The sequence below is a fragment of the Carassius carassius genome, chromosome 2 (genome assembly GCF_963082965.1).
Source record: "Carassius carassius chromosome 2, fCarCar2.1, whole genome shotgun sequence".
Taxonomy (NCBI): Eukaryota; Metazoa; Chordata; class Actinopteri; order Cypriniformes; family Cyprinidae; genus Carassius; species Carassius carassius.
The window spans coordinates 7,760,595-7,775,742 of record NC_081756.1 but is presented as its reverse complement, the minus strand read 5'-3'; the positions used below and the strand labels follow the sequence as shown (position 1 = coordinate 7,775,742).

Below are 15,148 nucleotides of genomic sequence, written 5' to 3'. Positions count from 1 at the left end.
TAAGATTTGTTTTTGAAAAAAGGTCTTACGCTCATCAAGCCTACATTTATTTGATTACAAGTACAGTAAAAACAGAAAAATCATGAAAAATTACTACAAGTTAAAATATATACATTAAATATATACATTAAAATGTAATTTATTCATGTGATGTCATAGCTGAATTTTCAGCATTAGTAATTAAATGGTACTATTTGAAATGATAATCTCTTATATATTTTAATCTTTTAGATGCATTGCTTTACTTTCACTTTAGATAAGATTGATTTGTCCTTACTGAAAACAAGTATTATTTTCTTTTGTTACTTCCAAAAACAAAAACAATAAAAAATCTTAAAATTGTATGTAAGTCACAACTAAAAATGTCTGAATGTCATTGCATTAGTATGAATGTAATGTAGTTCATCACATTAACAAATGTATATGTAGAGTCTGACAGCCAGAAATTGTCAAAGACTTTTTGTCTTCGCTTTCAACAATATAACTATTATTTCATAAGTTGAAACAAAACCTAATTTTGTCAAATGTTTGCCTGAAAAGTGTGTATATATATGACTGAGTGTCCAAATACTATTTGGGGGCCACTGTATATTCAGACATAACCAGGCACATTTGAAGATTTCTGTGAGATCAGATACATTATACAGAGCACTTAAGCTAGCAGACACGCTTAGCATCATCCAGCTATGAGTTGAGTGACCTAATGAAGCATCTCAATCACGGGCAACATGGTTATTTATTAAAGGCATTATTGTGACAAATAGTGTAAAGTATGTTTCCCTCTGGAGGAGAGGAATATGGATTGGATACATGGCTTGAAATATCCAGCGTGGCTTTTATTTAATGAAAGTATTGTCAGCGCTGTCTTTTTCTTGGTTTAGATCCAAAGGTCTGATTGAGAGTCCTGCATGAAGATACTGATGGTCTGCGGAGGGGTAAAATTGCATCCTGCTCAAGGAAGGTAAATGCAGGCTGTTTATTTTGTTTATCTTATTTACAGGAGATGTTAAAGCTCTCCATCATTGATATGATCTTCACGGTGGCAAGTATCCTGCTCATTGATTTCATCCGGGGACTGGTGGTTCGATACTTGAGTGACTGCTGCTGTTGGGACTTGGAGAGCAAGTTTGTAAGTCCGTCGCTTCTGTTCCACAAACACATTTTCAGAGTTTTTTTCAGGCAGATATCTAAGCAATAGATAGAATCTATTTCAAACACTATAGGACTCCAGTTGGGTCACATTGCACATATTTTTGCTCGCTCTTTTATTTTTTTTTTTGCATATTTAACATATTTAACACCTTTAAAGCAATGCTCCAGTTTTAATACAAGTTAACCATAAGGTGTTTAATATCTGTGCCACTAGCGAAACCAAACAGAATAGCACAATGTTTTCAAACAGGTTTCCCAAACATTGAAGTAGAAGTATTTCAAAATATCACTTTTAAGGTTTTTAGTCAGCATCCGTGATGTGATTTCCTTAACAAATAACTAATACCTCAGTTTCAATAAACAGACAATATCTGTGATATAAAGTAATACATTTACAACAGATCCTAGTTATTAAACTTTTTTATTTTGATGTAACTGAAAACTGTTTTCATATGGGCCTACTGATATGACTAAAAGCATTGTGTTAATGGAACTGAATTAATTTAGCAGTCTAATGTTGATTAATGGTCACATGACATACTACATAACATACTTTTTTTAGTAAGTTTAATTGTCATTGGTTTTTTTATTTAAATGCTTTGATTATTTAAATCTTACATTTTTAAGATGTATTTAATTATTAGCTTTTCATCAGCTTCATCAGTTTGGGAAACCCTGTTCTATACCATGCATTTATAAATTCCCTTTTTAATTAAATTAAATTCCTTTTCCAGCCAGAATATGGTGAATTTAAAATAGCAGAAAATGTTCTTCATCTGATATACAACCAGGGAATGATATGGTAAGTGAGTGATTATTTATAATTTATCAATACATTATCTAAGATATGACTGTCAGTATAAAAGGAAATGCATCACAATATATATATATATATATATATATTTTTTTTTATTTATTTACATTTACTGTGACTGCTGTTTATCTCTGATAAAACTCCTAATTTAAAATAGCTTTGTCTCTGTATATTATTGTATATGAGCTTACCTATCTATATCTATATTATTATTATATCTGCACTAAACTGTCCTCTTCCCTTGGTGCTCCTTACACAGGTTCTCAATGCTCCATTGCCCTCCAGCTTCAGACTGTAATCACACAATAATGACTTGTCTGAAGCTATAGGTGCACAAGCAGAACTCCTTTAAGATGGGAAATAAATCGGTCCGGTGTCTTTGTCTCTCCCTGTAGGATGGGAGCGTTCTTTTCACCCTGTCTGCCTGCCTTTAATGTCTTGAAGCTCATTGGCTTGATGTACCTGCGCAGCTGGGCTGTGCTGACCTGTAATGTTCCCCATCAGCAGGTCTTTAAGGCCTCCAGGTCAGTGAGGCAAAATTAGGTCATTAAAGCTTATACATTCATTGAGCACTGATCTGAGGTCAGTGCTGCGCTGTTCCAGTAGTTATCTAATGTTTTGATATAAGAACATAAGAGTGTAGCTGACCTTGTATAATCTGCCATCATTTAAAAAAAAAAAAAAAAAAAAAAAAAAAAATCTGCCATCATTTGCTTTTAACATATAAAACCTATAAAAATATTGGTTCCCTAAATCCTGGGGCCAATTGAGCAGGTTGAAATTAATTTAATTAAGTATTGTAAGTTTTTATTTATTTATTTTTAATAATGCAAAATGTTTACATGTATATTTAATATACTGTATATCTGCAGCAACTGCACAGCCTATCGAGCGCAGGCTGATGCAACATCAGACCAATAAGGGCGCTTCGCGCCCTTCATGCCACTTCCCGCCGAAACGGGTGTGGCCCAACCCTATAAAAGGAGCTCGAAAAGGCTGACTCACCTGATTCATTTCATCGCCGAAGCAAACCAGAGTGAATCGTACGCACGGCAGAGAACGCAGTACTCGTTCCCTCTTCTAGAGAGAACCAAGGTTACGTTAGTAACCGAGTACGTTCTCTTAGGAGAGCTCTCTCGTACTGCGTCTAAGCTAAGACGCTACGGGAACCCCATGTAAAATGCCGTGCGCGCAGGGATCACACACCTATAAACCTGAAGCAACGCCCAGGATTTACAGTGCACAGTCACCCGAGGGACTCACAGAGAGCCCAGGACAGGAGGGGGGAAGTCCTCCGTCCCATATCTAGCAGCACCCATATCTAGCAGCACCCGTAGATGCGGCAATATGACATCACACAGCCGAGGCAAGGCCTGACCATTGTGGCAATGCGGTTCTTATGCAATACTGCCCATATAACAGTCGGCAGCGCATAACGCTCACAAACTCAGAATTCCCATCAGGGCCCTGATTCGACTATACCGACAGCAGCCTTGCTTGCAAGGCGGGAACCTCCAGGTTATAGAACCTGATAAATGTAGACGGCGAGGCCCAACCTGCCGCCATACATATATCCTGCAAGGAGATCCCAGTAGACCACACCCACGACGAGGCGACGCCCCTTGTGGAGTGTGCTCTGACGCCCAGTGGGCACTGAAGGCCCCTGGAAGCATAAGCTAACGCTATGGCGTCAACTATCCATCTGGATAGAGTCTGTCTCGAAACAGTTATTCCCTTGGAACGTCCACTGAATGAGACAAACAGCTGCTCAGTCTGTCAAAAGACAGCGGAGCGAGACACATAAGCTCCTAAAACCCTAACAGGGCAAAGAAGACTTGAGTCTCTATCCTCTCCTGACACCGACAGGGCAGACAGGGCAATAACCTGAGCCCGAAACGGCGTGTTGAGGGACTTCGGCATATAACCATGCCTAGGCTTGAGTATGACCCCTGAGTCATTAGGCCCAAACTCCAAGCACGACTGGCTCACAGAGAGCGCGTGCAGGTCACCCACACGCTTCACTGAAGCGAGAGCCAACAAGAATACTGTCTTGAACGACAGATGCTGGAGGCTAATTGATTGGATAGGCTCAAAAGGGGGACCCTTCATGGCCTCCAAAACCGCCGCGAGGTCCCACATAGGGACTGACGGAGGTCTGGGAGGATTCAGCCTCCTAGCTCCTCTAAGGAAGCGGATGACCAAATCGTTCCTTCCTATTGACTGACCGAGCGCTGTTTCAGAAAACGCTGCGATGGCCGCCACATAAACTTTGAGCGTGGATGGGGCTCTGCCCTTATCCAACAGCTCCTGTAGGAAGGAGAGAACCTCCGTCCCCTCACAACTAAGGGGTGAACATCCCCGAGCTGCGCACCAGCTGGAGAACACCGACCACTTCGAGGCATACAGCCGTCGTGTCGACGGAGCTCTAGCCTGAGTGATGGTATTTAGCACTCCCACTGAGAGATCAGCGGGTAACCGTTGAGCGCCCACACAACTCCGGTTGAGGGTGCCAAATCGAGCCCCTGGCCTGCGAAAGGAGGTCCCTCCTCAACGGCACTGGCCACGGGGCGATGTCTGCTAACTGCATCAAATCTGGGAACCAGGGTTGGTTCTTCCAAAAAGGTGCTACAAGCAGTATTGAACATCTCGTTTCTCTCACCCGTTCTATGGAGGGAGACGGGAGGGAAAGCATAAAGCGGGCAGCACGGCCATCTCCGTGACAGCACACTTTCGGAGGGCGTCAAAAAAACTGTAGCGAGTAACCTCTCTTTATAATGCCTAGCACCCAATCCGAAACCCCTGGAAGCGCTGACCATGCATCTGCATGAATGGCTAAGGGCTGGATGCGAAGCGCGCTCTGTTGACTGGGCAACGGCGGCGCTTGGGTGCGCTGCACCATGGGCGTTACGCCTGTGGCATTTGAGTCGGGGAGCGCGCTGATCACAGCGGGCAGATCGCTCCTCCTCAACCCCGTCCCGATGCTTAACCGATTGGGGGAAGGCTGAGCGGGTCCCGTGGGACTCGTAATGTTTGCGAGTAACTGTGGGCTGCAAGTGTGCACATTTACCACTTTCGACTCGCTGTCTGCCTGGGCAGAGCGTATGGCACAGGCTTCGTTTTTACAGAAGCCACGCGCCGTATGTGACATAGTGTATGTGGGCACTGAGGAGTGGGCGCATTTACTATATGGCGCACGCGACCGACCTGAGTCAATCTTATCTGCGCGAGCCCTGTGTGCAGGGCTGTGCTTATATGTGGAGATGGGTACTGAGGAGTGGGCATCGTCACTACATTTATAGCACCATCGGCCGTGGCCGGAACACCAGAAGTAACACTCTTTTCGGGAAATATCTGGGTAGCCGTGATAACGGCTTTTGTGTGCAGGCAAGCGGGCACTCGTGCAAGCTTGCGCGCAGTGTTGGGGAGTAACTAGTTACATGTAACAGCGTTACGTAATTTAATTACAAAATAAATGTAACAGTAATCAGTTACAGTTACTAAAAAAAATTAGTAATTAAATTACAGTTACTTATGAAAATTGTAACGATTACAAAGAGGATTACATTTGAATATTTACACACATCCACATACAGCTTATTTCTTTCCCAAATTGCACTAAGACATATGGCCCATAATCTCCGAGACGCAGAAAACACATTAGTAGAATCCAGTCATAAAAATGGAATTCAGCCTATAACGCGGACGCAATATGCCACATTTTGGACGAATAAATCAAAAGTAGGTCAGTACACTTGAATCAAAACCCGATATGGACTGATGTCTGTGAATATTAAGCCGAAAAAAGACTGAATATGAATCCTGCACGTTCTGCGTGTCTGTGGAAATCAGGCGCTGACTGGACATCGGGAGAACCGGGACTATTCCCGGTGGCCTGGCAGACGATTTGGCCTTCTACTTTAATATTGTTATTGTATAATTGCAGGCCGAATATACTTAAGCGATTATTTCCGAATCCGCCATTCGATAATTAAATCTCTAATAAATCATGAATCGGTTAGTCGTGACTGGCAATGGTTGGGCTCGCGCGCTCTCCGCGCCTCCGCCGAACGGTTTGGATCAGACTCCGAGTAATCAATGCGAGAGAGAGAGACCGGAGTGAACTGTGTAAGCGCACAGCTGGAGCAGAGAAGCGACACTTCTGTTCAGGGTTTCAGGTGCAGGTCAGTTTCATCTGTAAAGATGCTATTGTAGTTTTGTCTTTGTTTACTTAGTCAAGCAGCAGCAGCACATTGCTCGCAATCACTCAAAATACTGTATAAACGACGTCATTATTATCTTTTGTAATGTTACAGTAGTAAGTTAGCAGACAAATCATCATATTTTATCATAGGTTTAGGGGGAGCTAGTGGATACAAAAACACAACCCTTAGGAAAATTAATGTAGCCTATGGTATGGCACTAACCGTGGTTTAACTATGGAATTTGTAGTAAAAATAAATACAAGTGGTAATTCATTTGCCAAAAAAACAAAATTGCACTTACAAAACATGGTAAAAGTCAAATAAAAATCTTCAGTATTAAAATCATGAGAGAGATGGATGGATAATGGAAGTGAAGGTGCAGTTCAGGAGAGAACTCTTGATTATGTTGCATGTCCCCAACCTAAGGATTCAAATCTTTTTCATGTCAGGTCCAAAAAAAAAATAGGTTTGTCCATGTTTCAGAATGGGTTGTGGGTGTATGAGTGTGAGATTTCCCAGCCTATTTTTTTTCCCAGTCTGCCCCTCATGGAAATTAATCTCTAGAACAGTCACTTCATGAGCATTTTTTACTTATTTTGAGAAACTATCATCATATCATATACAAAGAGACAGCAGTGTTTCAGAAAGACACCAATGTTTCAGGAGTTTAGTACACAAAATAGGACACATGCTTATTAGATAACCGTATTTGAGTTGATGTATATGCTTTTATTTTTTTATTAACTATTTTTCCCCAAACCATTGTTAAATGCAGTTAGATGCCTGTAGTTATGCAAAGATTTGGTTTCAAAAACAGTATCTATAAACTATTTCTTTTGATTTTAAATCTGCTTTGAACTTCAGATCAATCTCTAAGTAAAAGGCAGTACTAAAGTCTGATTGTGTGGTGGATGTGTTCAAATTTGATCATCTTAATTTAGGTGATGAAGAATGATGAAAGTCTGACAGTATTGAGCACTACTGTAAGGTTAAACCTGCATGGTGTAAAATGGTTGAAGATGATTAACAGTTGCAAATTAACATTCATTAGAAATTTATAAAAGTAATCAAAATGTACTCAAAAGTAATTAGTTACATTACTTTATTAAAGTAATTAAAAAAGTTACACTACTATTACATTTTAAATAGGGTAACTTGTAATCTGTAACCTATTACATTTCCAAAGTAACCTTCCCAACACTGCTTGCGCGTTGCAGAAGACGCTGAGACAATTCTTGGAACTGCAACAGCGGCGCGCTTGGGTGAGAGCTCGGCCGCAGCGGAACTCGTACACCGGCGCTTTCCTAGCAGTGCTAGGATGACTTCGGGGCTTCCGGCTTCACCGCAATCCTCTGCCGCGGCTCCCGCGGCGCGGGGCGACGGCTGGAAGAGCGAGAATGGGGTCCCGAGCTGCGTTGCTGACGCTGTTGCGATGAAGCAGCTGGAGGCGATGGGTGTGACTGAGAGCTTTGTGGGGCCGGTCTAGCGCGGCTCGCTGAAGAACCGGAGCGCTTTGGCAGGAAGTGCTTAAACACTTGTGACGCTTTCTGATCCTCGACGAATCTCTCGACAAACTCGTTGACAGACGATCCGAAGAGGCCAGCAGGAGTCAGCGGCGCGGCGAGGAACGCATCGCGCTCAGACTCTGTGATGTTCGAAAGCGTTAGCCACAAATGCCTCTCAGCCACCGTAGCGGAAGCCATTACCCGTCCTATGGCCTGTGCAGCGGACTTAGTACAGACGCAGCCTGCCCAGCAGCAGAGAAGATCCGTGCGAGCAGCGATGTAGTCATGCGGCAGGCTTTCGATGGCAACGCCGCTTTCGTCCGCCGTCCAGCAGAGGGCGCGCAAAGGTGCGCTGCTATAGCCTGTTCCACCGGCGGAAGTGACTGGTAGCCTCTGTTTTTAGCATCGTCCAGTGTGGAGAATGCTGGCGAAACAGATAAACGAACTCTAGCCGAGAACGGAGCGTTCCAAGCTTTCGCCACTTCTTCGTGAAGCTCACGAAGAAAGGGGGCGTGCTTCGAGCTGGGAGAAAGACGCTCGTCCGGGAGAAAGCTACCATCCAGCCGGGAACGAGAGGGGGGCGCTGGTGCAGCGTGAGCACTCGCATCAGGGAGAACCAGCGAGTTCGGTAGAGCTGGAGGCGGTTCCGGTAAACGCTGGGAGCGGCGCTTTTTACGGCGCTGCGGCGCAGCGGAGGATGCAGGCTTGGAAAAGAATGCCAGGCGAGTCCTCAGAGTCACCATCGGCAGTAGCTCGCAGTGAGGGCAGCCACCGTCAGCGAGTGCGAGCGCTGCATGATCCTCTCCCAGGCAGGAGACACAGATGACGTGACGGTCTCCTTCGCTGAGCGGGGCTCTGCACGAGCCGCACGAGGGCATCTTTAAAAAGACGCAGCTCTTTTATGAGTGTGCATCGCAGGGCGAACACTCACAATGATATTAAAGGATATAAAAGGATATAGGCGCCGGAGAGCGCAGCAGGATGAGATGCCTATCAGACGGCGCTTGCTTCCTTCGAGATCCAAGGATGCGTGAGCTTCGCTGAAGAGATGAAAAATCAGGTGAGTCAGCCTTTTCGAGCTCCTTTTATAGGGTTGGGCCACACCCGTTTCGGCAGGAAGTGGCATGAAGGGCGCGAAGCGCCCTTATTGGTCTGATGTTGCATCAGCCTGCGCTCGATAGGCTGTGCAGTTGCCGCAGAACAGCCAATGAGCGAGCGAGCCGTCTCGTCTATGGCTGTGTACTGCTGCAAATGCGCTTTACAAAAATACAAAATTAAGGATAATTTTTTGCTTCAGTATTTCGTGAAAAGAGACTTTTCCCGTAGCGTCTTAGCTAAGACGCAGTACGAGAGAGCTCTCGTAAGAGAACGAAGAAGAGTGTACGTTTCTCTGATAGGAGCTGCAGTGTGAATCATTTTTTGGTTTTACGAGCTGTGAGATTCATTTAAAATCAGCCAGCATTCAGTGTATGGATCAGGGACTCTCTGAACGCTACACTTTTTTCAGCTTGACTGAATTCAAATCCCTCTCATTTTCCAGTGCGGTGACTACAGAGATAACGGTGGATGCTTCATGTGTCAAGCGACTGGGTTGGTCAAAGCATCAGTCTCGCTCTGTTTCAGATTTATGTAATTAAATCTTCATAGCTTTATCAGGTAGTTGCAGATGTGAGGCAAAACATTACCGTGCAGTCTAAGCATACTTATCTTCAGTGATAGTGCTGTTTTATGCAATAAAAAGGAATCATCCCACTGCAGGCAGGGAGTGTGTAACTTATCAGATATTATGGAACAGTCAAATTAGTGTAGTTTCTTTGTCTAGAATTCAAAGTCGATCACGGGGACTGTCTTTAATTGAAATGTATTTTATTCCCCAGATCAAATAACTTCTATCTGACGATGCTTCTCTTCATGCTTTTCCTGTGCATGTTACCGACCGTTTTTGCCATTGTGAGGTACCGGCCGTCTCAGTACTGTGGACCCTTCAGGTAAAAAAAAAACTGTCCACTGTTTACATCATTTTAATGTGATGTGTGTCCTTTTTATGTGTTGAAATACTTTTACCTATCCCTGAGACAAGTATATGTTAACAGAAATGCAAAGACATTGCAATATACCATAGTTGTGTTTATATAAATTATATATATATATATACAACATACATTTATTTTATTTCAGCTGTTTGTCAAATCAGCATTTCTCATTTTCATTAAGTTTAATTTGATGTACTAAAATAACTATAACTAAAAATGAATTAAATTAATAATAATAAAAATATGTATGTATGCATTACTAAAACGGACTAAAATTAAAATGGAAATTAGAAAATGTAAACTAATTAATAATAAATATGATTATAATAATTAAATATAATGTATTAATAAGTTAAAATAATAATAATTAAAATGAATAAAAACTATAACAGTACTTTAAATTATTATTATTACATATATATATATATATATATATTTTTTTTTTTTTTGCATTGATGGCCAGCGGACTGTACATTTATCTTTATAACTAAATGAATAAACACACATGAAATTGATTCAATTTGAAATTAATTTAAATTGACCAGCATCGATATGTAGAAATTAATTTGCCTGCTTCATACAGTTTAGCATGACAAAGATATTTGACTGCAGGACAATTCAGCATTAAGAATCATATTTTAGCACAGTATAAGAATTATTTACGTGAAAATACATAGCTGCCTTTCTTCGTGTCTCATCTACTGCTCTGTAGTGGCCAGGAGAAGATTTACGACATCATCTCCGAAACCATTTCCAATGACTTCCCACTGTGGTTCAGTAAAGTGATGAATTACGTCACCAGTCCTGTGGTGGTGCTGCCTGCTTTGCTCCTGCTCTTGTAAGTACTTCAGTCTACACTGGCCTTAATTACCACACAGAAAATAACTAGAGAAATGCAGTCTTATATATATATATATATATATATATATATATATATATATATATATATATATATATATATATATATATGTATGTATATATATATATATGTATATATATATATATGTATATATATATATATGTATATATATATATATATATATGTATATATATATATATGTATATATATATATATATATATGTATATATATATATATATATGTATATATATATATATGTATATGTGTGTGTGTGTGTGTGTGTATATATGTATATAAGTAAATACATTTCTTTACTGTCACTTTTGATCAATTTAATGTGTCCACCCCCTCCCTTCCCCCCTCACAACAATAAGTGGGATATATGGTATGTATGGTGTTTTTGATAACCTGTGTTCTTCCTACAGCAGACTAATTCAGCATAGCTTCATTGCTGTTGAGTTTGGAGGATTTAGATTAGAAACTCTAGGAGTTACATCTACAATTTTTGGTCTATGGTTAGAGAGTTAGAAAAAATCCGTTCCCTTGTTTGTACAATATCAGCATGTTGGTTTCGTCAAGCCGACATAATTCAACCAGGCGAGCAGGACAAATGCCTTCAGTTACTCAACCTTGTGCTGTTTCTCACTGTCTCTTTCAGCATGCTGATCTACTACCTCCAATCCATCGCTAGATCACTCAAAGTCACCAACAGCCAGCTGAGAATGCAGCTGCAGACCGTGAGTTACTCTGAATTGAATATCATCATGATGTATTTCAGTTCATTTAACAGATCCGTGATTTACAACGAGGAACCCGAGCGAAACAGGATAAGGTCTTTGGATTTCATATAATCTCATTTCTCCAGCAATTTATTTTATAACGTTAATTAAATCTCCTGTTGCAGGAACGCACGGACGACAAGAAGAAAGTATTTCAGTTAGCTGCAGGTATTTTGTCCATAAACTATCTTCATTACAAATACAAGAGAATGTTTCGGACACATTTCAGTACCTGCCAAAGTTATGTACTCACAATATATAACGTCATAAGCCAATATCACCTTGAGCTTAAGCTTGTCACCAGTTTGGGTGTGTAAATGTGTGATTTACAGCGCGTCTGCAGGGACCTGAGGGTGGTGATAAAAAGTCAGAACAAGAGAGCGACATTACTAGTATGGAGTCGTCCGCCCACTCTGCCTCCCCTCCACGCCGCAACGGCAGCATCACCAACTTCGAATCTCCCGTCCGCCAGGGCAACAGCATCCGGACCATAACGCAGTCGGCTTCACGGCTTGACATCGCTAGAGCTGCTGGAGCGACGCAGAGCCCCACTGTCCCTGTGCGGCAGAAACACAAATCGGAGCCCATGGCCAGTAGGTCTGTCCTGCTCTCTGGGTTTATTTTCCACTGCTGCTTAGCTTCCATACATCTGCAGTTCATTAAGCTTCACTGCCCTCCATTTTTGTCCATGTAGTTCTTTCAGAATGCACAGCAGCCCTTCAGTTCCTCAAAGACAAGTACGACGAGTGGAGTACATACCCATCAGGTTTGGCATCTTTGTGAAGTTTTTATTATGAATAAACATAATTCTGCATCTTGTTTCTACCTATGACAGTAATCTTTTAAAGCATTGCTAAAAACAATGTGGCATAATATAGATTAATGCATAAAATAATGTCTGTCCTCATTTATTCATTTATTTATTTTAAAGTGCAAATCATGATTACAGCAGTGTTGTTAAGTATAATTAAAAATATTAAAAATATTTTTTCTTAATTTTCATAAAGCTGAAATTAAATCTAAATATTAGATGATGAAAAACGTAAACTTTATTTCAGTTAGTTGCTACGTAACATTTTCGTTTAAGTTGGAGTGTTAAAATTAATACAACTAAATATAAATATTAAAACAAAACACAAAAATGACAAAAGCACTTAACAAAATTATTAAAACTAAAATGGTAAATAAAAACTGTAAATGCTGTGGAGAAATAAATGTATTGGAGAAATAATAATAATAAAAAACGTTATTTTATATAGCACCTTTAAAAGTAGCACCTCAAAGTGCTTTACATAAAAAATATGAAATTAATAGATTCACATAATAGTGCAGGCATTAAAAAACTAACCAAACAATACAATAAAAATCCAATATAATAACAAAGTAATCACAAATCACACAAAGGCTACCCTAAAAGGGAAAGTTTTAAGGGACGATTTAAAAACACTAAAGGATTCTGCAGTAATCCATATCAGTAATTCATAACCAGATGTTCATACACTTAGAAAATTAGTCCCAGCTCAAAAAGTATGATTTAGACAGCTTTACTGACCAAACAATAAACTGTAGTAAAGTTTTCCTGAATAATTAATGTTAAGTGCTTTAACAGAATACAAAATTTATATTTCTGGTCTTAAACCCTTCAGAACACTGGCGCGCTTGACTTAAATTGTTTATGGGCATTACTGTAAATGTGCTTTTTCACTTATTTTTTTTTTTTTTAACTGAGGGACAAGTCAAAAACTTGTACTTTTCTTTATTACATATTATACTTGGCATTGTGAGATCATGGATAAGGACTTCAGTACTTGCACTTTGAGAGTAAAATTTCATTTGGCTTCACCTTTCATTCCACAAAATGCAATTCACTTCATACCACTTAAAGGGACAGTTCGCCAAAACTGAAAACATTCCAAACCTATATTATTTTCTATTTTATGTGGACAGATTGCTTTATGGTGCTTTTAGTCCTTGACAGTAAAAATCACCATCCAGTTTTTAACATCTCCTTTTTGTTTCACAAAGAAAGAAAAATACAGGTTTGGAATGACAAAAAAATTCAGTTTTATGTGATCTATTCCTTTAACATAAATTACAAGCTGCATCATAAAGGTAAATGTCTGTTTCTTGAGTTTATAAAAGGTAGGGTGAAAATGTACAAACATACATACCTATGTTATATGTTGCATTCTCTGATATCCAGGCATTCTGGGTACTTGGGCAGCACCAGCAGTTCCTGCCGCTCCAAGTCCTACCACAACATGGCCTACAACCCGTGTACACGGTATGCTGAAAACATCCACTCCGATCCACAATTTCAGAAGACCCTTCGGCCCATGCACACCAAGCCCGCCGTAATCACAGCTCAGAGCTACGTGGGCCACCGGGCACATTCGACACGTTACATCATTGTCAATGAACACGAAGCTCGCAAGAAGCTCATGCGCTCAAATACACGCATACCGAGACATTACCGCCTCGCAGACGAACCAACGGAGATCGTAGAGCTTTATCCACGTAACGTGAAATGTTACATTCCTCGTCCTCATCACCGAAGCCACCAGCCACACCTCAACGAGGAAGAGGAGGAGGAAGATCCGAAGAGCAGCACGAAGAGGGCGTCGTTCAGACAGTCGAAACGTCCACGACCACTGTCGGATCTCCATCAGACCGCGCGATTCTACATTGGCGATACAACAAACAGTCAGTTGTCTATGGAGCAGGGTTTATACTGCGATGAAGAAGAGGATGATCATGAAGAAGACTGGGTGAACGACCCTCAGACAAACATTCGAGGTCCGGAATCGGCTCGGTGCGGTGAACCATACGTCAAGCCCAAGACCAAGCATAAAGTGGAGCCGTCTCTGACCGAGTCGGATTCGGCATCGCTGGCGTCCAGTAGTGACCAACAAAACAGCAGCACAGACCAGTACATCCAGGTCATTCACAACAAAAAGAAGTACCTGAAGTCCAGCGCCAAGCTGACCAAAACGAAATCCAAGAGCAGTGTTAAACTCAATGTTCCTGGAACTAATGATCTTGTCTGCTCCAACGTTTAACGTGTTTAAAGATTATGGCTCTGCTCGAAAACACCGGTAAGCTTTCTATGTAGGAAGCATTTTAGGTGTACACCAACACCAAGTCTGTTTCATGAGGCAGGTTGCAACATTATCCTGCCTTCTAAAGGCTTTTAAAATCGGAATAGATTTCTGATGACTTTTAAGTTGTTCCTAGTCGTTGCTAGGGAACAAATGAAAACAATATGTGTTCTAAAATAGGCTCAAAATAACAAATACGTTTTATATCCTCCAGCTGGAGAAAATCAGTCAGTGACATCACCACTTCACAATTTGCTGTGAACTCTGACTGCTTGAGTAAATCTACTGAATGACTCTGATTTTGGCAACTATGGTCCACTTGTCTAGACTGCGAATCAGGGCTAAATTGTGGACAAAAGTATTCAAACCTTAAAAGGCCTTCTTCTGGCCAAATTGTAAAGCAGCCTTACAGGTGCTGGTCATATAATTATAATATCATCAAAAAGTTTATTTATTTCACTAATTCCATTCAAAAAGTGAAACTTGTATATTATATGTATTCATTAAACACAGACTGATATATTTCAAATGTTTATTTCTTTTAATTTTGATGTTTATAACTGACATCTAAGGAAAATCCCAAATTCAGTATCTCAGAAAATTAGAATATTGTGAAAAGGTTCAATATTGAAGACACCTGGTGCCACATTCTAATCAGTAAATTAACTCATAACACCTGCAAAGCCTTTAAATGGTCTCTCAGTC

The 15,148-nt window shown here is 40.7% G+C and overlaps 1 protein-coding gene across 1 annotated transcript in view; it reads left to right on the top strand.

Moving 5' to 3' along the window:
* LOC132101413 (transmembrane channel-like protein 3) overlaps positions 1 to 14,914 on the top strand; it is a 35,064-nt gene extending 20,150 nt beyond the window's left edge. The window contains exons 14-23 of the mRNA XM_059506355.1: positions 1,001 to 1,129; positions 1,887 to 1,954; positions 2,362 to 2,490; positions 9,551 to 9,661; positions 10,419 to 10,544; positions 11,225 to 11,303; positions 11,471 to 11,513; positions 11,678 to 11,942; positions 12,040 to 12,111; positions 13,549 to 14,914. Coding sequence (XP_059362338.1) covers positions 1,001 to 1,129; positions 1,887 to 1,954; positions 2,362 to 2,490; positions 9,551 to 9,661; positions 10,419 to 10,544; positions 11,225 to 11,303; positions 11,471 to 11,513; positions 11,678 to 11,942; positions 12,040 to 12,111; positions 13,549 to 14,404 — 1,878 coding nt within the window. The 3' untranslated portion in view covers positions 14,405 to 14,914. The remainder of the gene's footprint in view (positions 1 to 1,000; positions 1,130 to 1,886; positions 1,955 to 2,361; positions 2,491 to 9,550; positions 9,662 to 10,418; positions 10,545 to 11,224; positions 11,304 to 11,470; positions 11,514 to 11,677; positions 11,943 to 12,039; positions 12,112 to 13,548) is intronic.
* The last annotated feature ends 234 nt before the right edge of the window (positions 14,915 to 15,148 follow it).